The sequence below is a fragment of the Garra rufa genome, chromosome 6 (genome assembly GCF_049309525.1).
Source record: "Garra rufa chromosome 6, GarRuf1.0, whole genome shotgun sequence".
NCBI lineage: Eukaryota > Metazoa > Chordata > Actinopteri > Cypriniformes > Cyprinidae > Garra > Garra rufa.
In genome coordinates, this window is record NC_133366.1 from 46,546,041 (window position 1) to 46,569,695 (window position 23,655).

Consider the following 23,655-nt stretch of genomic DNA (forward strand, 5'->3'; position numbering starts at 1 on the left):
AGTTTTCCAGTCTATCTAGAAGAATGTTGTGATCGACAGTGTCGAATGCAGCACTGAGATCTAGTAATACCAGCACTGATATTTTGCCAAAATCAGAATTTAGGCGAATATCATTTATTATCTTTATGAGCGCTGTCTCTGTGCTATGATGTGGTCTGAAACCAGATTGGAAATGGTCCAGGTATCCATTTGAGTGTATGTAGTGGTTCAGCTGGTTAAAAACAACCTTTTCAATAATCTTGCCTATGAAAGGAAGATTTGATATTGGTCTATAGTTGCTCATTATGGTGTCATCAAGATTTCTCTTTTTCAGTAGGGGCTTAACAGCTGCAGTTTTCAGGGAATTTGGAAAAGTCCCAGAAAGAAGTGAGGTGTTCATTTAAGGTAATTAATATGCTATACTGTGCAAAAGTGTGGGTTATTTGCTTTTATTCAATCAGGATGCATTACATTGAAAAAGATTTATTTCAAATCAATGGTGTGCTTTGGAAAGAATCTTGGGGGGAAAAAATACATGGTTTCCACAACAAATATCTGAGCTTGGCACTGGAGTAATTCTATAACAAAAATCGATTACTGCTTTTGCTGCATTTTGGTCAAATAAATGCAGCCTTTTATGAGCGTAAGAGAGGCATATGAAAAATCACTAAATCTTATCAACCCCAAACATATTGCATGTTTTCTGTATCACAGAAATTACTTTGTCAGAACTTTAAAGGTATAAAATACATCATTAAAATAGTCCTTGTGACATCAGTGGTCCAACTGTAATTTTATGTGGGAAAGAAAACAAAAATAATGAATTTATTCAACTATTTCTTTTCCATTTCGATCATTTAATTTTTTTCTCTTTCGTGTCTTTAATGCGCGTTCATGAGAATACCGCGTCGCGGTCGCATCCGGGTTTCTCCTCAGGAGAAATCGTTATTTTTGTTTTTCTGTGCGCACAAAAATTATTCTCATAGCTTTATAACATTACAGTCATTGTCTGGGACTTAATGTGGTAGTACTGTTACTGTCTATGCAGGGTCAGAAAGCTGTAGGGATTTCATCAAAAACATCTTCATTTGTGCTCTGCAGATGAACGAAGGTCTTACAGGTTAGGAACGACATGAGGGTGAGTAATTAATGACACAATTTCATTTTTGGGTGAACCATCCATTAAGTACGTAAGCATGTGTTTCATTGTTAAGACAGCTTGTGCAAATAAGAAAACGGTTGGGTGAAGACAGTGAGAGTGATTACTGGTACTTGCTTCACTACATCTTAATGAAGTTTCACTTAATTATGTCTTCTTTGGTAGTTTATTATTTACATTTCCACTGAACACATGAACAAACTTACTGTTTAAATCTTGCTTTTGAGTTTTGAGCTTGCCATATGCATCTGTCAGTTACCAAGACCACTTGTATTAAGAGTATAGCTGTCCATCACAGAGCTGTCTAAGCCATGGAAAAAGCGGGTGGAAGCTGCTAAATCATATAGAAAAGGACATAAGCAAGAAAGGGCGCAATATTTTGACAAACTAAAGTTAATAGAGGTTAAAGATACATACAAGCAGTATTAATTAAGTATTAATTCCAGTCTTGCCCTGGAAAATCTGGTTCAGTTTGGCCAACTACAAACACAAGTTTTTTGCACTCTTCTCCGTGTTTAGGTTTTGTAGTCAGTAGTACTTCAAATGTTTTTCCCGGTTTGGCTGATGAGTACAGCCCGAATTACAATAATTGGCCATTTTCAACAGCAATAATCAACAAAATGTGTGAGTTTCATTTGGTTCAGTGGCATTGTGTACATTCAGCGCCGCCAATATGGCCGATTGATGGCGTGTTGTGAAAACACTCTACACAACTAAACCTAGATTCAACAGTTGTAAAACAACAAAAACTGCAATCGAATGCTCAAACGTTCAGTTTATTTAGGTTTGTTTTGTGCTCAAAACATAAAGCAAGATTATATCACTGTCCATAGTGTTTTGCAGGGCACAAAGTCAGTATAAAAAAGGTCAATTTTTAGGTTTAAAACATTTTTCATGTAGTTACATGTATTGTAGATCCTGTAGTAAAATGGCACATAAAAGTATCATAGTACTATGCACAATGGTAATTCCATAGTATTTTTTGAAGTACCTTGTAATTAACACAGTATGTCAATACCACCTGAAGTAAGCAGTATTTTGTGCAATGGAAATCCATTACAAACATGTCCGCAATGACATTAATCTGAATCAAGTACAACAGTTTTTGATCTGTGCCACTTCTACAAAGATTTTTTTGGCCAATACATTTAGTATTTACTGGGTAGAAAAACAAAGGCACGTTCAGTGAATATTTCCAGTGGCAACAATTCTCAACACTTAATTTATAAAAAAAACATTTTTTTTTAATCTAGCAGTATAAAACTAGTGTACACCAGGCTGTAAAATACTTCACAATATTTGTGTAACACTCTCAGCTGTAACATCACAGAGATGAGAATGAAGCTGCAATGTGTGGTGGACTGTAAAAGATCCATAAATGTAGTGCAAAGCTGCAATTAAAACCACACAAAGCAAAATGAACAGCAGAAAATACAAATCCCAGTCCCAGAGTATCTGAATCACACAAATACATGTACACTTGGTGTACAATATGACACAGACAAACTAGTATTTTTGGTTTTTAGTCCAGTAATTAGTAAATATCTTCATATATCTGCAAATATCAATGGCTTTTATCAGTCTTTAACCATGTAACCTGGATTTTGGTTGGTGGAACTGGTAAACTGTCACTTTAAGAAACCATGTGCTTAGTATGAAAATACTTAACTTTCTACCTATTAAGAATATAAGCAGTCAGTTGGCAATTCAGTAATCTTCTGTGTTGAAAGTCAGAATTAAAATAAGCAAAACTGACAGAAATGGTAGAACATATCCCAATCTATTGGCTGATGTAAACTCATCAGAAAATAAGGCCTTTTATTTCTTTGCTATTTGGTTCACATCATAAAACCAGCAGCAAACAATGGCAAGCTCTGTAAAAGCCCATTAATACACTCAGTAACTTGTCTGGTTAATCTAACCTATAAAACCTGTTTCTATAAAAGCATAGGCATACAAAAACCTTGGTATATTTCATTCAGTAGGATGTTCAAGAGAAAACCGTCAGTAGTGTTCAACAACGAGATGTGCTCACAGTTCTGAAGTACAGAATTATACATCAATAGTGTTTGGTTGAGTCCTCAAGGTCTCTGTTTCCTTAAGGATCTTACTTTTCCTCTCCAGTCCAGTGTAGGAACAAACAAGCAAGTCTCTGTGGATGTTCAGTGGTGGTAGTATGGGTGAAAGAGTCTCTCGGGAGCACAGATGCTAAGCGCTGAATGCGTGTGAAGCAGTAACCGGGGGAAACGGGAGGTAAAATATACCACAAAACCATCAGGGACTTCACCAAGAGCTGTCTGCACCTCTGGTGGGAGCTCATGATAATGATGCTTCTGTTGAAGAACATTAGAAGAAAGGTATTTTATACTTATATATTATATAAAAGGTGTATTATATTATATTATATTATATTATATTACAGTTCACAAGTTTGGGGTCAGTAAGGTTTTTTCAGTTTTTTTGTCTGTTTTACTTCTCAAATAAATGCAGCCCTGATTAGCATAAGAGACTTAAATATTAAAAACTTACCAACCCCAAGCTTTGAATTATATTTTATTTTACATTTATATTATATCACCAAATATTATATATTATTATAACCATTCAAAAGTTGTGTCACTGAGATTTATTTATTTATTTTAAAACTGATAAAATAAAATATTAAAATGACAAAAATTTATATTATTGTGCAATGTTTTTATTGTATTTTTCAGTCAATCAAATAAATGCAGCCTTGATGAGCATAAGATGTAATAGGGCTGGGCGATTAATCGAAAAATAATCGAAATCGACATTCAGAACCTATAATCGTTAAAATTTTTCCAGGAAGATTATTTCAATTACTTTCCCTTTAAAAGACACAAGCGCTCCGTTACGTTATTCCGCCGACATGTCGATGGAGAGCTTAAACAGTATTTATACAGTAAAAAGTATTTACAGGATATACAAGGGTAATTTTATTTAGAGGAGATACTGCTTATTTTCTACTTTTAAAATGAAAAACATTGAAAATTATTTATTTTGTTTCCAATAGTGCAAGTTATTTATTTTCACTAATTTAAAAAAAATGTGACTTTTCGTTTTAAGCAATGCTTGCTTTAATTTCAGTTGTTCAACACTGATGTTCAATTAATAATCATAGATCGTAGATAGTGTGTTTCCTTCAATTATTTTAAAATCAAGTAATGCACCCTTCATCCAAAAATCTCTCGCTTGTAATATGTGAACATATTTACTGTACAAAACTTGTCAGTGAACTATGAGGGCAAAAAAATAATTATTATATAAATATAATTAAATATAATTTTATTAATAAATAAAATAATCGTTCATTAATCGTAATCGGGTTAAAATGTTCAATTAATCGAGATTTTGATTCTAAGCCAAATTGCCCAGCCCTAAGATGTAAACATTAAAAACTTACAAACACCAAACATTTAAAATATATTATATTATATTAATTCAAAACTGGTGTCACTAAGATTTATTTTTTTTATTTATCACAGAAATTATTATTTTATTCAGCAAGTACACATTAAATTGAAGGTGATTAATTTGCAAACAAAGGGATACATTTTTATATAATAAACTTGAATAATAAGTTGTAATAACATTCTGCAATATTTCTGCTTTTACTGTATTTTTTTATCAAATAAATGGAGCCTTGATGAGCATAAGAGACGTAAACACGAAAAACTTACCAAAAAAGCCCAAACTTTTGAATATTATTATATTATATTATATTATATTACATTATAACCATTCAAAAGTTATTTTTTTTTCATTTTCAACAAGGATGCATTAAATTGATTAAAAGTGAGATGTAAATTCAGCTTTGCCAACAGAGTGAATGGCAAAAATTAATGACATTTTAAAATATATTAAAATAGCATAATAATTTGTAATAATATTTTACAATATTTTATATATTTTTTATAAAACTTAATATAATAATAATAATAATAATATATAATATAATATTATAGCCATTAAAAAGTTTTTTTTTCAGCAAGGATGCATTAAATTGATTAAAAGTGAGATATAAATTCAGCTTTGCCAAGAGAGTAAATGACAAAAATTAATGACATTAAAATAGCATAATATTTTACAATATTTGATATATTTTTTTATAAAACTTATTATATTATATTATATTATATTATAACCATTAAAAAGTTTTTTTTTCCAGCAAGGATGCATTAAATTGATTAAAAGTGAGGTGTAAATTTAGCTTTGCCAACAGAGGAATAAATTACATTTTAAAATGTATTAAAATAGCATAATAATTTGTAATAACATTTTACAATATTTTATATATTTTTTATAAAACTTAATATAATAATAATAATAATATATAATATAATATTATAGCCATTAAAAAGTTTTTTTTTCAGCAAGGATGCATTAAATTGATTAAAAGTGAGATATAAATTCAGCTTTGCCAAGAGAGTAAATGACAAAAATTAATGACATTAAAATAGCATAATATTTTACAATATTTGATATATTTTTTTTATAAAACTTATTATATTATATTATATTATATTATATTATATTATATTATATTATATTATAACCATTAAAAAGTTTTTTTTTTCCAGCAAGGATGCATTAAATTGATTAAAAGTGAGGTGTAAATTTAGCTTTGCCAACAGAGGAATAAATTACATTTTAAAATGTATTAAAATAGCATAATAATTTGTAATAACATTTTACAATATTTGTGTTTTTACTATATATTTTTTTTAATCAAATAAATGCAGCCTTGATGAGCATTAGTGATTTAAACATTAAAAACTTACCAAACTAAAAAAATTTAAGCAAGGACGCATTAAATTGAATCAAACTGAAGGTGAAAATTCAGATTTGCCATTATAAGAATTATTTAAAAAAAGTTTAACAGAAAACTGTTCTTTTAAATTGTAATAATATTTCACAATATTACGTTTGATCAATTTTCAAAACATTTTAAAATTCTTACAGACCCCCTTATTATAATATAATATATTAGTGCAATATTAATTTCTTTAGTCATTACTCACTTTTGTATGCAAAACATTTTGTATGTAAAAACAAACACTTACTTTATTTCTCATTGCTCTAAGTAGGTCTCTCACAGAGTTTCCTTTATATGTACGAAATTTTCTAAGATCTGCCAGATGGAGAAGTTTTATTTTAGACATGAATACACATTTTTCATTTCATACATATTAAAACATTCAACACTTTATTCAACAATTCTAAAACAAAATGTTATAATATTTTTGTAATGGTAATCTGCAGTGCTTACCAGCCTGCAGTGGTGCTGATATGTGCATCCTCCAGTTGGTTCTTACGACAAACCTGCCGGAGTTCTCCAAACGGCCCACTATAGCGCTGTCTGCCGGCTCTTTCTCTATTCTGTCGCTGACATCCTACAGCCAAACAACAACTTCAGCACTGAACTTTTTCACTAGACCCTTTAATGAACACACAAACACACACCTGAAAGAACTGCAGCTGTTTCTCTGGGCTCCAGAAAAAAGGATGTTTGAGGACGGATGCTGCTGAAGGACGTGTTTCTGGCTCAGCGCTGATCATCCGCTCAATCAGATCTCTGCCAATCACATCCTCTACAAACACCAAAATATTAGTGTGTTTTTGTATCTAAAGAAAACTGGAGACCTCTAAAAGAAAGTACACATTCATACTTAAATGAGTAGTTCACTTTCAGAACTAAAATTTACAGATAATGTACTCACCCCCTTGTCTTCCAAGATGTTCATGTCTTTCTTTCTTCAGTCGTAAGGAAATCGTTTTTCGAGGAAAACATTTAAGTATTTCTCTCGATATAACAGACTTCTATGGTGCCCCCGAGTTTGAACTTCCAAAATGCAGCTTCAAAGGGCTCTAAACGATCACAGCTGAGGAAAGATATCTTATCTTGCGAAAAAATCGGTTATTGTCTAAAAAAAATGAAAATTTATACACTTTTTAACCTCCAAAGCTTGTCTTGTCTAACTCTGTACTCTGTGTAGAGATTAAAAAGTATATAAATTGTAAATGTTTTTAGAAAATAACCGATTGTTTCACTAGACCCTTCTTCCTTGGCTGGGATCATTTAGAGTCATTTGAAGCATTTGGAAGTTCAAACTCAGGGCACCATAGAAGTCCATTATATGGAGAGAAATCCTGAAGTTTCCTCAAAAAACATAATTTCTTTATGACTGAAGAAAGAAAGACATGAACATCTTGGATGACAAGGGGGTGAGTACATTATCTGTACATTTTTGTTCTGAAAGTGAACTACTCCTTTAAAATTCATGCATGCACAAACCATGTATATCCTCCATAAAGTGGTCAAGGTTATAGACTCCAGAGAGGATATTAGCTTGACGTCGCAGAGTGTCACCAAACGGATGCTGTCCTTTGGACGTCACATAATAAAACACACATCCGGCTGAAAATATATCCACTGCACTTGTCTAAAGATAGAAAATTAGAGAGAAACTTAGTGAGTTTTTAAAATTCAGTACACAATAGTTTTTTTTTTTTTTTTAACTGCACATGTGACGTGTTTGAATGCATGTGTACTGGACGTACAGGGTTCCCTTTTGGAGCATTTATGAGTAATTCAGGGGCAATCCAGCCTTCGGTTCCTGGTATTCCAGAGCGTAGGCTGAAACTATGGCGACCATCTGGAAGCTTCTTACACAAGCCGAAATCTGAGATCACCGCCCGGACTCGACCCAACGCCCCCGGGAGAGAAAGCAAAATATTCCGTGGCTTTAAATCCCTGTGAACTAAATACGAGAGGGAAGCATAATTACAAATCACGGTGAGTCAGTCTGCTTATAAGAATGAATGCTGTCAACATCCAGTTACTCACTAGCAATTAATAAACATTAGTGCAATGCAATACTACCTTGTGCATTTTTAAGAAGTTGTAGGAAGGAAGTTATGATTGGAATCGTTGCGATGGCAACAGTGACTCACCAATATTGAGGGAGTGCAGGTGACTGAGGCCACACATGGTCTGGTCCAGCAGGGACACTGGGTTCAGGTCTGAATAGGGACAGCTTGGGTCCTCCACATACTACGTACAAATCAGAAAACCCAAATCAGGGTGCGTGGAAACAAATGAGTTATTTTACAGCTGAAATTACAGTTGATTATACTAATGAAAAGGAATACTAAAAATGTTATATAGTTAGAGTACAAGAATATTCTTGGATTAGTAGTGACATTATTGCAAAAGTCATATTTGTAATCAGTTTGTGTCTTGCTTTTTAGTAGAAATATCTAAATCCTTAAACAATCTTTAGAAAATAAGAATTTTGCATATTTTCAGAGAATGCATCATGAATATAAGCATCTTTTTTTGTTAATTGAAAATGCTGAAATAAAATAAAATATAAATATTAGATAGAAAAACCTAAAAAAAAAATTAAAAGTGTATGTTAAGTATCAAAATGAGTAAAACTGAAATAAATAAAGCTAAAAAGTACTTAAAAGTACTTATATAATATAAATATTAGATAAAAAAAACAATTATAAGTCTATTCAAAAGTATCTAAAGTTTTAAAACTACTAAAACTAAAACTGAAATAAAAAGCTAAACAAAAACGAATAAAAAACTAAACTAAATTACTGAAACCTAAAGTAAAATAACACTAAGAAATATAAAAAAAACTATCTGAACATATAACAGTTTATTATTAGTAAAATAACTAAAAAAAAATAGTAACACTGCATGGTTTTGTTAAGTGGTTTCAATGCTGTTATTGTTAAATAAAACTAAAACTTTTAGAACATGTTTTTTTTAAATAAAGCTGAAATAAAATTCAGTATAATATTAGATGAAAAACTTTCATTGATTTTCTTGTCTGCCACTGGTTCAATTCTAATGATAAAATTCTCATGTTCCTGCCTCGTAGAAAGACTTCACAAGTCACAAAAAACAGTGACAAGCAGAAGACAAATGAGTACCACTTAAAAGCACTCCTATGTTGTACAAACATAGACACACACTCATTAAAAACACACCTGCTGGAGTGTAGCGGCACACAGCTCTATGGCAATGTAAGTGAACTGTCTGTCCCGCTCTGTACAGAAGTAACGAATGACATTGGGATGCTCGTCTGATTCACGGAGGAGCTGAACCTCTCGCTCTGCAAACTCCACACACTCCGGAAGGATACGCTTTACTGCCACACGCCGACCGTCAAAATGACCCCTGCATCCATAACACAAGTAAATTAAAGGTAAGGAACGACCATCCAAAACTGGAAAACTACTATCACAACAAATAATAACCCACCGGAACACAAAGGTTCCCTCTGTCCCATGGCCCAGCACCTCAGCAGGACTGAATGAGATTTTACCAACTTCCACAACATCAGACTGTTCACCTGAATAATGAGAGTTAAAACACAAATAACTAAAGGCTTAAATTATAGTGAACAACATGATTGTATATGAAACAAACTGCTTATTTAGAAAAAAAGGAAAAAACAACGGGCCTCATTTATGAAATACAAGCAGAACAAATTTCAGTTTTCAAATTTGGAATGATTTTGTTAAGAATAGTTTGGATTTACACAGAAAATTTGTTATTGTGCTTCATGAATAAGGCTCAATAGTTCATGTGGAACTCTATAGAATAGTTTTCGTACTCTGTGATTGGCTAGCTGTTGTTATTGGGGCGGAGTCTCTGCTTGAGAATGGCAGAGTTTGATTGGATGCCTTAGAACTAGTCTTCTCTGAATGGCTGTTGTTATTGTAAGATGAGCTTGAGGGCGGAGTGTTGGGTTCTGTGGTAGTGCTCTGATTGATCAACACCGGCAGAGGGCTGGAGTCCACTGGATCTTCAGATCTGTGGGATTTTTTGACAGGCTGATCAAAAAGAGAAGAACAAACAGATTTTATGCTTGTTTATTTATCTTATATACATACATGCATACATGAATAAATACGTATGTTACAAATATTCAAAATACACTCTTTACTACACACCCTTTTGTGGGTTAGCAGGAAGGCAATCCATGCTCCCAGCAGCAGTGTCACCACCAACACGGTCATGGGGTCAGAGGTCAAGGAGTCTGGCAACACAGGGGAAGAGCTGTGCTTTGTTACCGGTGGCAACTGTAAACACAAGATGACAAGTTTGTGCTCGGCTGTTCAGGACACTTGCAATTTCAGCATGCATGAGATTTTTAATGGCCTACATCCAATTATTAAGTTGCTATAGATGGCATTTTCTGAATCACAATTTATTTCCCCATTTCATTTAAGAATGAATAGTACAGCTCTCATTCATATTAAGCTCCCACTTAGCTTAATACAACACTTTTCTCAGTATTTTAAAATCAATCAATCACAATATAAATGTGTCAGAATTATGATTTTCTGTGAAAAATAACTTAGACACCCCTCTTCTACAAGTACTTAACCAGGCCGCACCCTTAAACCACACTTACGAAAAAAAACCTTCTTCTCTGCATTTCTTCCTAATCTAGTTGTCAAATAAACCTGGCACTGCATATTTTTGTAAGTCACTTTGGATAAAAGACACTGCTAAGTGCATCAATGTAAATACAGTGCCTTGCGAAAGTATTCATACCCCTTCATTTTTGTTATATTGCTGCTTTATGTTAAACTGTTTTAAGTTACTTTTTGTCCACATCATTCTACACTCCATGCACCATAATGACAATGCAAAAACAGAATTGTCACAACGTCATAAATTAAAAAAAAAAAAAACTGAAAATTACATTGCATAAGTATTCATACCCTAACTAACTCAGTACCTAGCTGAAGCACCTTTATAGCCTCAAGTCTTTTTGGGTATGATGCGACAAGATTTGCACATCAACATTTAGCAATTATCTGCCATTCTTCGCCTCACCTCTTCACCTCTCTAGCTCTTTCAGCTTAAATGAGGTCTGGCAGACATTTTCAGGTTTCTACCTGCTTGGGTTTAAGCCCAGACTCTGGCTGTGCTACTCAAGGACATTCACAGAGTCGTCTATAAACCACTCTTGCTGTGTGCATAGGGGTCACTGTCTTGTTGAAAGGTTAACCTTCTGCCCAGTCTGAGGTTCTGAATGCTCTGGACTGGGTTTTCATTTAGGCTCAATCTCAATATTTAGGTTCATTGAGCTTTTCTTTTACTCTGACGAGTCCCTCAGTGAAAAACCCACTGAAAAACAGCCCCAGAGCATGAGGCTGCTACCAGCACACTTTACTTTTGGGATGGTTCTCTGCAGGTGATGAGCAGTGTCTGGTTTCCTTCATACACGATGTTTGGAAGTGAGGGTCATTAGACCAGAAAATATTGTTTCTCACAGTCTGAGGGTCCTTTAGATGCTTTTTTGCAAATTCCAGGTGTGTTTTCAAGTCTTCACTAAGGAGAGGATTAAGTCTTGCCACACCACCATAAAGCCCAGATTGGTGGAGTGTTGCAGTGATGTTTGCCCTTCTGTAAGTTTCTCTCATTTGCATATATGATCATGACGCTGAACTAGAATGACCATCAGGTTCTTGGTCACCACTCTAGCCAAGGCCCTTCTCCATCAATTGCTCAGTTTGGCCAGGAGGCCAGCTCTAGGAAGAGTTGTGGTTGTTTCAGACTTTTTTCTGTTAAGGGTAACGAAGACATGCTTCTGTGAACCTTCAGTGCAGCAGATTTTTTTCTGAACTCTTCCCCAGATGTGTGGCTTGATGCAGTCCTTTCTTTGAGCTCTACAGGCATTTTTTTTTTATCAAAGGGCTTGGTTTTTGTTCTGATATGCATTTTCAGCTGTTGATAAGATGTGTGCCTTTCCAAATCATACCCATTCAACTGTATTTGCTACAGGTTAACTCCACTCAAAGTGTAGTAACATCTAGAAGCAATATGAATGCTCCTAAGCTAAACTTCAACTGTCCCAGATAAGGGTCATGTAATGGAATCATTTAGGTTTTTAATTTTTAATAAATGTATTTCATTTGTAAAAGTTTTGCCATTATGGTGTATGGAGTGTAGATAGATGTGGGAAAAAAAGTTTAAAAATAAAAAAAATGAATGGGTGTGAATACTTTCGCAAGGCACTGTATAAATGTAAAAGTCTTTTTTTTCTCCAAAGCTACTACAGTATATGGCAAAAGTTACATAGGACTCAGAATGGCAAAAGTTGCATAGATTTTTTTTTATGGTATTTTATGGTATTATTACCTTTTTTTTTTTTTTTTACATTTTATGGAAAATAGCAGTGTGAACATGCAAAATGTCACTTTTTGTGTTTTCACAAACGAAATAACGTAATGCAGGCTTTGAACAACATGAAGGGTTAATAAATGGCAGACTTTTTAATTTCTGAGTGAATTGTGCATTGGACTCACTGGGTGAGACGGAGAACGGAAAGAAGAACCAGAACCTCGAGGTGGGATGACATCACCAGAGCGCTGCAGGTTCTCTGGGAAATCTCTCAACATGGTGGTGTGAACCAAAGGAGGCACTTCATGGTGACCTGCTCACACAAACATACAGACCAAGCTACATATAGATATAATACAATCCTTCTATATCATATCTGATATGTAAAAGGGCTGGGCGATATGGCCTAAAAATAAAATCCCCGATTTTTTCACAAAAAAATCAGATTTACGATTTTCAAATCGATTTTTTCCCCCCTACTACTTTTAGCATGTAAAGAAACCCCAGCTTTTCCACAATATATATGGGTACCATATATTTTGCAGTATACATTGCAACTGCATCAGTGATCGCTTTCCACCAGACCCTATTCTTATCATACCAGACACAGTAAATGTTTGTAAGACAAATAAATATGAGATGGGAGGAAAATATATATTTCCATGCTTTTCTCTTGCACTTATATCATATACAAAAATATTAAATTTTGAACACAGAAATATTAAATTATTTAAATAACTGAAACGATCTGCCAGCAGGTGTTGGTAAGACACTGATTTAATTACTGAATCATTTCATTCATTTGATTCGTTCGAACGGATGTTTCATTCAAGAATAAAGCAAGTGACTCTTTTTGAATGGGAAATTGAATCATTTCACTAGACTCGTTTAAAAACGCACGTTCATTCATAAACGAAACACCGCTGTGTTTGAATGGAGATGTGCAGCGGCTCAGCTGTGACTTGTTTCAGACCACTTTTGACGACGAAATAGAGCAAAATCAGGCAATAGTGTTATAGTCAGACAATGTAAGTCACTTAATATCTTCTTGTTTATTTAACTGTTGTAATAAATCAATATCTCGTTTACAAACTCCCTTAAAAATGATTAAAAGCTGTCACTCATCTTAGTTCGCAATCTCACAAAGCTCTATTATAATAAACGAAGCTACTGCCCATTCAGTCTCTTATTTACACTCTCTACACTTGAGATACATTAGTCAATGTGCAAAACACATAGAAACCTTTGAAGCTCCACTCAGCGCAAACACAAATATGCTGGTCGGGTCAGTCGCACATGGTGCGCCTAAATATTTTTTCATAGTCGCGCGTAGTAGGTTTTTTTTGCCCTTGAATGGCTAGTCGCACCGGTGCGACCTAAGATTCTTTTTAGTCGCACCATTGAGAAATTAGGTCGCACTCTAGAGCCCTGATATGCAAATAATTCGCCACTGTCTTCAATCATCTCTCTACTCTGTTTATGTGGTAAGTGAAATTGTATGTACTGTAATGTAACAGGCTAACTTGCTAGCAAGCAGCTAATCATGTCCCCTTAGTGACTCCTTATTTTACCAGAACACGTTATTTGTTTTCCGTTCTGAATACAGACATATATATATATATATATACCTCGATTTAATAAAAAAATTAAATCGTCTTAAAACGTAAATTCGAATTAATCGAAAAAATTCGAAAGAATCGCCCAGCCCTATGTAAAACCTTTGTTTATCTTCAGAACACAAATTAAGATATTTTTGATGAAATCCAAGAGCTTTCTGACCCTGCATAGACAGCAACACAACTACCACTTTCAAGGGCCAGAAAGGTAGTAAGGCCATCATTTAAATAGTCCATGTGACATCAGTGGTTCAACCATAATGTTATAAGCTTCGAGAATACTTTTTGTCAATTAAGAAAACAAAAATAACTTCCTTTAACAATCGGTTTTCCTCACTACCTGCCTTGAACGTGGTAGTTGCTTTGCTGTCTATGCAGGGTCAGAAAGCTCTCTGATTTAATCGAAATATTTTAATTTGTGTTCTGAAAATAAATGAAGGTCTTAAGGGTTTGAAACAACATGAGGGTGAGTAATTAAAGACAGAATTTTCATTTTTGGTTGAACTAACCCTTTAAACTGTGGGTTTTGTAGCATAGCACATGTATTTATCTTAAAGCATACATATTTAAGTATGCAAGTTATCGAAATTTAGAGCGTACATAAATGATAAATGCATTGTGTGCTCAAGAGTTGCCCATACCAATCAGCAGCCACTGGTTCTGCAGGGAACTGCTGCTTCCTGGTGGATATTTCACATCAGTGCTGGGCGTGATCTCACACTCAGGCCGTCCATTACCCATTGTGACGCCAGCTGTCATTGGCCCCTCAATACGTGCAAGTGTAAGGCCTTTTGGCTGCCATGGGAACAGTATATCGTTAATCACACAGAAGTTTTACTGTTGGTTTTGAAAAAATAAATAGCAGAACTTACCACTATTGCCACACCTTGGTGCACAAGAGAGGTAGAAGCATACAGATGAGAGTCCGTCTTGCCAACATAGAGAGTAGGACTATGAAAATATGCACACATAAAAACATAATTACTTTAAAAAAGTACTTTTATAATAGGGTAATCACTTGCTTTGTTTTATAGTTAATCACCTTTTTTTAAAAGGCTTTAGGTTTGAGACAAAAGGGTGAGTAAATGATGACAGAACTAATTTTTTGAGTGGTGAATTATCCCTTTAAATACATGTGTTTTGAAAAACTACTGTCTTACACCAGCTGAGTCTTAGTGCTGTGGTTCTCTTTTGTAAACTGGTACATCCACTTCATTGTGTGGGACTGTGTGTTTTCTGCAGTGAAGGTCAGGTAACGTAGGGTTTCGGTTGCGACCGTCAGATGAGGAGCTCGCCTCAGACTGTCCTGACTCCATAAGTAAAACCCTGCCACTGGAGATTCAAACTTCTGCATCCACAAGACCTCACCAGAGTCCCGATCCACCGTAACCACCAGACCGTCCCCGCTGGACGCAAAGTGCGACATCTCTGTGATACACAGACAAACACAAATGTGGCGAAATCTAAAATTACCTCTAACATACTTATGCATTGACAAATTCAATTGACTGGCTTGTGAAATCTGTGCATGTGTGATGAGGAACTTACTGTATTCATATTTTTTATCATCATAGAGAGGTGCAGAGTAGTCGTTGTAGGTGGCATTCCAGCGGAGTTCCTGAGTCTTCGTATCATACATGGTGATCATATATTCTGCAGACATATACGTGGATACATGCATCACATACTGTACACATACAATCAAAAGTTTGGGTTTGGTAAGATTTTTTTAGTTTTTGAGAAAAGCATTTTATGCTCACTAAGACTGTATTTATTTTGTAACCATAATATTGTGAAATTTTATTACAATCATAAAAACAGCATATTTTATATATATATATATTTATTTCTATTTTTAATAATGAATATTTTCATATATTTTAAAGGGAACCTCGACTTTTAAAACTTGCATTGCTTAATATAACGTAAATGATAACTCTTACTGAAATATGTAGTAGAAAACCCCTAAAAGATTTACAATATTTTAAAAAAATCACATGGTTTTATACAAATTTTGGACTATGGTGGGTGCCATTATTTTGATGACATGAAATGGTTGAACTCTGTGAGCTACTGGAGCTACCTATTGCTATTTTTACCCCAACACAACTCGGAATACACACCTCAGAAAATAAAATACTTATACGATGACCACAGCTACGAAAGAGCTCACAGGTGGCAATGGATATAAGCATAGGCTTAAACCAAATGCAGTACCATCGATTTTCCCCACAAGGAGTCTAAGTGGCCCTGGATATCGAGTCAAATCCACGCTGAGAAACTCCTTCAGTGGCTGTGGCTTCATGACAAGAGTCAACATGTTTACATCCTACCAGGATGGCATCTAGCGTTTCTTATCTCTGCCGTTTGTAAGCTCATTCAGTAGCTGTGGTCTACTAAAAGCCTAAAAAACATCAGGGATAAAGTGGAGAGAACAAAAACGCGGGTCTTTAGGAAATTTTATGTGTCCACAGGCATCTTTCTTTCCTCCGCTTCTTATCGCAAGGAAAACAGTGAAGACTTACATCGCTTCTCTTGTTGCCATTTGACTTAAAATTACAACCAAAAGCCACACAATGTGACATTGTATCAGTATTTTTTTCCGAGTTGTGTTGTGGTAAAATAGCAACATGTAGCGCCATTAGCTCACAGAGTGAAACCATTTCAAGTCATCAAAATAATGGCACACCCCATAGTCCAAAATATGTTTAAAACAATGTGGATTTTTAAAATAATGTAAATCTTCTATGGGTTTTCTACTACATATTTCAATAAGAGACATAATTTATATTATATTAAGCCATACCCAGGGGTAATACCCAGAGTTCCTTTTAAAAAGTAATTTACAAATTCACTTTACTGTCACTTTTGTTTAATTCAACAGTCTGTGTGTATATAACATATACATTTGCAATGTCAGAATGACTCAGGTTGTATATAGAGTTATAATTAAGACAAGGTTCATGTATATGTGTCTTCGGACCTGTGCGACCAATGAACAGCAGAGGGGCAGAGGGGCAAATGGAGTCTGAGGAGGTGGTGCTCAGGCTTGTCTGTTTTTCACCTGTCTGAGGATCAACCACAAACCAAGTGTCCTGTTTTTTACCTGGAAAAACACAAACAGTACAATAAATAAGAGTGTACAAGGGCATGGATCTTGTTATCAGGATTCCACTCAGTAAAATAGAATGTCAATGACTTTTAAGCTTTTATTCATTTTATTTAATTTCAAACTCAGCTAGAAATCACATTTAAAATAAAAAAATAATAATGTGCATGGGAAACCTTCACAACAACTAAATAAATATATCAAACACTGATTTTACAAAAAAAAAAAAAACATTACAAACATGTCTGAAATTACCTGTGTAGAGCACCCCATCAGAGCTCCTGCAGGGAGAAGACTGGACCAGTTCTGGAATAGTGAACGGGAGTTTCTGAGAAGAGAGAAGATTCATATAAATGGCTGAACTGCAACTCTGAAAAACACTTGCACCCCTGCAAATAAAACTCACCATCAGACCCTCTTTGCGCTTGCCTCCTAGTACATACAGACTGCCATCATTGGGATCTGGTAGAAAGCCTGGCCTACAAGAGGATGATTAAAAGATTGCATTAGATAACATAACGGTGTCAGTCCTGAATGCAGTTTTAAAACCGTAAGTTGTTGTAAATTGTTTTTTGGCTACTGGTTAAACACTTACTCTTGAAAAAAGGTAGGAACCTGTATGATGGGATCTAGAAGACAGAGTGAAATGTCACTTAAAAATGTCATGGAATTTTTTTTTTTTTTTAATATTGTATGCTACAAAACAGCTCTACAACATATTATTCCTTCTATTATCATTTGTCATACATGCATGCTGATACACACATTCACACACCTTCTTTCAGTGTCCATTTGATGTCTCCGGTCTGTTTACTGACAGCATGCAGACTTCCATCCAGCGTAGAAACAAAGAGCAAAGATTCTGGGAGAGAAACTGAACTTCCTCCCTCACACTGAAAGGGAAACCAGTAAAACACCTTTTCATACACCACACAGCAGATATCAGACTATTTAAAACTAATCGCTACCTGATACGTATCCGGAAATACCCACAGTGTGTTCTCTTGAGACTGTGTGTGTGTGTATGTGTATGGCTATACTTGTTAAAGCCAACTTTTTTAAAATCACATTTAGCTATAAATGCTATATGTCTGTAACAGTCTGTAACAGATATGTAATTTACAAATAACCATGTCTATAAGAGGTGCTCAGTAATATACACTACCAAAAAAAGTCAAAAGTTGTTGAACAGTAAGATTTTTAATGTTTTTTTAAAGAAGTCTCTCTTCTCGCCAAGCCAATTTTTTTCAATATTTTTACTATTTAAAATAACTGTTTTCTATTTGAATATATTTTAAAATGTAATTTATTCCTGTGATTTTAAAGCTGAATTTTTAGCCTCATTACACCAGTCAAATGATCCCTCAGAAATCATTCTAATATTCTGATTTGCTATTCCAAAAACATGTATTATTATTATTATTATTATTATGTTGGAAACAGCAGAGTAGAATGTTTTCAGGTTTTTTGATAAACAGAACATTCATTATAAATGTCTTTATCATTTCCATTATCATCAATTCTGATCAATTTAAAGCATCCTAAACTAAAAGTATTATTTTCAATAACTTCTTTCATATATATTCTGATTCCAAGCTTTTGAATGAATTAGTGTATTATGCTTTTTATTTAGCTTTTTATTTCAGATAAATGCTGATCTTTAGATCTTTCTATTCATCAAAGAATCCTAAAAAGTTATTTTAAATAGTAACAATATTACTGCTTTTGCTGTATTTTGGATCAAATGAATGCAAGTTTGGTGAGCAGAAGAGACTTCTTTAAAAAAAAAAAAACATTTAAAATCTTTTGACTGGTAGTGTAGCTTCAGGTTTATGTGTTTGTGTTAGAGAGCATGGTTAACAGTCAACGGCTATTAACCAGGATGTCCTCCTCCTTAACGCCACTCCTATATTTACCAAAAAACTGCCTGACATTATATGACTGAGAAGGACAACTTTGAATGAGTCAATATTACTCAACAGTATTATGCATGTTTTTCAATCATTTGTTATTGGTTTTCACAATGCTTTTGAGTAATCTAATTTTAATTTTTGAATCTAGTCACATATTCAGGTCATTGCTGTAAGATATCTATCTAACCCCCTACTGAGTCCATATCCATTATGTAATGTATAATAAAGTTCACTGTGTTGCGGAAACATTGCAAAACTGTCTTGCTCCACTGAAATACACTACAATGAGGCTGTTATTTTATTAAAGCAAACAATCATTATTTATTTAAGGGTACACAGTAGTTTACATTTAGACTGATTCATTTTGAGGGAATAAAAAAACAGTATATTACCTCCGTTTAAACTAAACGTGAAGCTCTAAGTGATTAAAAGAAATGATCATACAGCACCACCTAACTTAAAACTCACTACTACTCTATTGTCTCACACATTCATGGCAACTCTTGTTATAATAACACACATGCACCCGCTCTGGGAACAATGCATCACGGACTGCGCGAGCTCTCCAGCACAAAGCCTATTAAGCTGCGCCTATGCAGGTCTCGTGCTCAGTTTGGGGTTATATGACACTATTGTAAGAACACAAACTGAAATTAGCCTAAAAACTCAGTTAATAAGCTTGTGTTTCCAACTTCTTCCAAACTTGTTGCTTGAATCATTCACATAATGAATGAATTTGTCTTTTGAGATTTTTGGCCATCGGATTGGATCAAAACGTGAAAATGGGTTGTTCAAAAGAAAAAAAAAAAGGATTCTGAATTCGGATTAGACCACAAAATCCAATCTTGGTTTTGATCTGGATTAAAGTTCAAACTGTTTTAGTATAAGATTGGGGTACTTTTTATCCAAAAAAAGGGAATATTCTGATCCTAGCAGAAGGGTGGATTTCAGGAACAAAAATGTAATAAAACTTGGTCTAAGAAAGTGGTCTAAGAAATACAACATTTTAACATGTAATATATTCCCAAATCCCCAAACAGCTGTCAATATCAAACAAAAATATTATATTTAATTATTGTTTCTTTAATCACACTACATATGCAGTCTCGTGCTCAGGTTCAGGTTACATGACAAATTGAAATGATCTTAAAAAATAAGCTAATTATAATAAGCTAGTTAACAGGGTTGTGTTTCCAACTTCTTCAAAACTTGTTGCTTGAATCACTCACATAATGAACGAATTGGTCTTTTGAACAGGGGCCAGTTGTTCAAAAGTAATCTGATCGGATTTTTGGCCATCGGATTGGATCAAATCTCGAAAACGGGTTGTTCAAAAGAAAAAAAAAGGATTCTGAATTCAGATTAGATCACAAAACCCTGGATTTTGATTCTGGATTTCAGGAATCAAAATATATTAAAACTTTAAAATTGATCCAAAAAACTGATTTCAACATGTAATACATATGCAAATCCCTTAACAGCTGTCAATATCAAACAAAAATATTATATCTAATTGATAGGTGTTTTTTTAAACTGATTGTAAACTACATTGGCACAATCATCAGAAATGGACCAGTCAGAAGTAGTTGTTTGTGTAAATGCAATCTTAAATCTTAAAAATCTTAACAACCTTAAAAATGAAGGTGCTTTAAAAGGTTCTTCACAGGAATGCCATAGAACCATCTCTTTCTTACATTTTTATAATCTGAAGAACATTCTTTCACCTCAAAGAACCTTTTGTGAAACAGGTTGTGAAAAGGTTCTTTAAGGAACCATTCAGACAAAAAAGGTTCTTCTATGGCATCGTGAAGCACCTTTATAAGAGTGCATTTTTTGCCCCATCTATTTTTCTTTGATCACCATGTCCCTTTAGGGACTCCATAGAGCACTAGTAATGCAGATTTGGATGTGGATCAGGGTGATCAAATCCAAATTTGCTGTGAAAAACGAGCACTGATCCTGGATAGCAAAACATGGGATTTCCATATCCAGATCATTCTGATTCAGATTAAACTTTTTGAACAACTCGCCCCTGATTATTATAATCCTTTCGAATCAAATTCAAATGAACCGATTCGCCGAAATGAATCCGACTCCCACACATTCATTATTATTGGTCAATTCTAACTCTAATATATTATTTGATTAATTATTATAAGATAATACATTAGTATACAGTAATAATAAACATAATTTATTCTTGTTTATTATTTTTAATTTCCATTCCAAGAACCCCAGAGCACCCCGCCTCTGCGTAGCCAAAAATAGACCAACACATATCCCTGTCCCAGTGCATTCCCTACGGTGACCAGCAACATAAAGTGGTAAACACATGAGATCCATTTCCCCCCCGTATTTACCTGTGACACGTTTCCAGCGAGGCTAAGCAACAACAGCAGCAGCAACTGTCTCAAGTCCATTATTTCTCCTTGAATCTGACAGATCAGTCTGTGGTTAAAGTTGCGGCGTGTTCGAGGTCCGTGTCAGTAAATATACACTAAGGTCGAACGGGATCCAAACTCCTCCAACAAAACGCCATTATCACAAACTACGGGAAAAACTTCACAGCGGCATACTCAGTCGCTTACAGTTCTGCTACGGTTCAGCATATGCCTGTGACATGCCAGATAACTCATCCTATATTATAATAACAAATATTGCACATTTCCGCGTTGGGACGGAACTGGTGATGTCACTCAAATCAAAGAGCATACACTTAAAAACTAGAAGGCACGGCCATGTTTGTTTGATTGACAGCGCGTTTGACCAATCGTGTGTCGTTGCGCTCAGTTGTAAGGCGGAGTTTCGAGAAAACTGGTTGTCATTTTAAAACACGTGGAACAATAACAGTTTGGCCCTGACAATTGATGACAACACGGTCTGTTCTGTCATTTTTCTTTTACTTTCGAGGTTCAACATAGAATTTTCTCTTTGCTTATTAAGTGGGGAAAAGAACAATTTCTGCAATTTTAGTGTTAATAAATAAGAATGTACAAGGTAAAAAAAAGAACATTATCGTGGCCAACAAATTCTGAAATTAAAAATGTAAAACCTTTAAACCCCTTAAATTTGTTTTAGTTAACAGTGTTATATGATCAGTACGATTTTCAATGTTTTATAAAAAAGTATTTTCTCCTCGTCAAGGCTGTGTTTATTTTATTAAAAACATAGGAAAAATGCAATATTGTGAAATATTATTGCAATTTAAAACAGTGGTTTTCTATTTTAATATACTCTAAAATATAATTTATTCCTGTGATGCAAAGCTGAATTTTCAGCATCATTACTCTAGTCTAGTCTTCAGTCTCACATGATCCTTCAGAAATCAATCTGATGGTATTTTATTATCAATGTTGGAAACAGTTGTGCTGCTTTATATGCTTTTTTTGCAACCCGTGATACTTTTTTCAGGATTCTTTGATTGATAAAATGTTAAAAAGGACAACATTTACTTAAAATATAAATATTTTGTAACAATATACGCTACTGTTCAAAGCTTGGGGTCAGTAAATTTTTTCTTTCTTTCTTTCTTTCTTTCTTTCTTTCTTTCTTTCTTTCTTTCTTTCTTTCTTTCTTTCTTTCTTTGAAAGAAATTAATACTTTTATTCAGCACGGATGTATTAAATTTATAAAAAGCTATAGTAACGACTTATATTGTTAGAAAAAGTTTCTATTTTGACTTTTTATTCATCAAAGAATCCTGAAAAAAGCATCACAGGTTCCAAAATATATATATAATATAACATAATATAATATATATTAAGCAGCACAACTGTTTCCAACATTGATAATACATCAGCATATCAGAATGATTTCTGAAGGATTATGTAACACTGCAATGGCTGATGAAATGTCAGTTTACACACGGAAATATATTTACATAGCATGAACTTTGCTGCCCTCTTGTGGAAGATTTTTTTACACACACATAAATAAATAAATATATATATATATATATATATATATATATATATATATATATATATATAGGTGTTTTTACACATAATTTCATATATAAATATGACAGTCAAGCTATCTATAGACTAATTACTCGCTCTTAATTGCTGTGTTTCGAATGGATAAATACACTTTATGTATGTGAACATTGAAAAATTATAAAAATTGGGTACGCTTCACGATTATGCGTGTCATCTTTGCGCAAGGGACCATGCTAATCTTCTCTGTATCGTTCCAATTTTAGTATGTGTGTTATCACAGACAACACGAGTTTTAGGAGGTAGACAGCAAAATATATAGTTCGGATACTGGATATCAAGGCACATGACGGTAACAAAACGTTTAGACAATAAGTTAATTGTATAACTATAAGTTTGTTATATCACAGAGCTGGATATGGGAAATCATCAACACATTAAAAATAATAAAAACTCACATTTTAGGAGGATTTACTCCCCTTTTGTGGAGCGTTCTGGGACATATGCAAAATACCTGCGTTCTAGTTCAATGATTGGCATTCCTGTTTGTCATTGTTCACATAATGCCCACCCCCTCAGTTTGTCTGCAAATCATAAGCAAGAGAAATGAAACAGAGACAGATTTGATTAAAATATTTGTTTTGGTTTATCATGCATATTATTGTTTTAGTGCATACAGTATTTAGAAATATACGCCATTTCATACTATTCCAGTATAATTTTAATATGTGTAATACGAAAATGACAGTACAAATAAAATTAATTTTA

General features: G+C 34.0%; 1 protein-coding gene and 1 non-coding gene across 2 annotated transcripts; both read right to left on the reverse strand.

Annotated features, from left to right (window-relative positions):
- Positions 1 to 1,898: 1,898 nt before the first annotated feature.
- ern2 (endoplasmic reticulum to nucleus signaling 2) lies at positions 1,899 to 21,630 on the reverse strand. The gene is made up of 22 exons (XM_073842063.1): positions 21,313 to 21,630; positions 17,815 to 17,932; positions 17,635 to 17,668; positions 17,446 to 17,518; positions 17,295 to 17,367; positions 16,914 to 17,036; positions 15,479 to 15,583; positions 15,091 to 15,358; positions 14,803 to 14,881; positions 14,572 to 14,725; positions 12,500 to 12,627; positions 10,133 to 10,261; positions 9,793 to 10,012; positions 9,438 to 9,528; positions 9,164 to 9,353; positions 8,114 to 8,213; positions 7,721 to 7,920; positions 7,455 to 7,602; positions 6,623 to 6,750; positions 6,429 to 6,552; positions 6,223 to 6,290; positions 1,899 to 3,471 (listed from the first exon to the last, which is right to left on the reverse strand). Exons 1-22 carry the CDS (start codon positions 21,370 to 21,372, stop codon positions 3,301 to 3,303), a joined length of 2,784 nt encoding a protein of 927 aa, XP_073698164.1. The 5' UTR covers positions 21,373 to 21,630; the 3' UTR covers positions 1,899 to 3,300.
- Positions 21,631 to 23,069: 1,439 nt separating this feature from the next.
- Positions 23,070 to 23,177, reverse strand: LOC141337541 (U6 spliceosomal RNA). Its single transcript, XR_012355775.1, has one exon. It is a non-coding gene; the product is annotated as a U6 spliceosomal RNA (small nuclear RNA).
- Between the last annotated feature and the right edge of the window lie 478 nt (positions 23,178 to 23,655).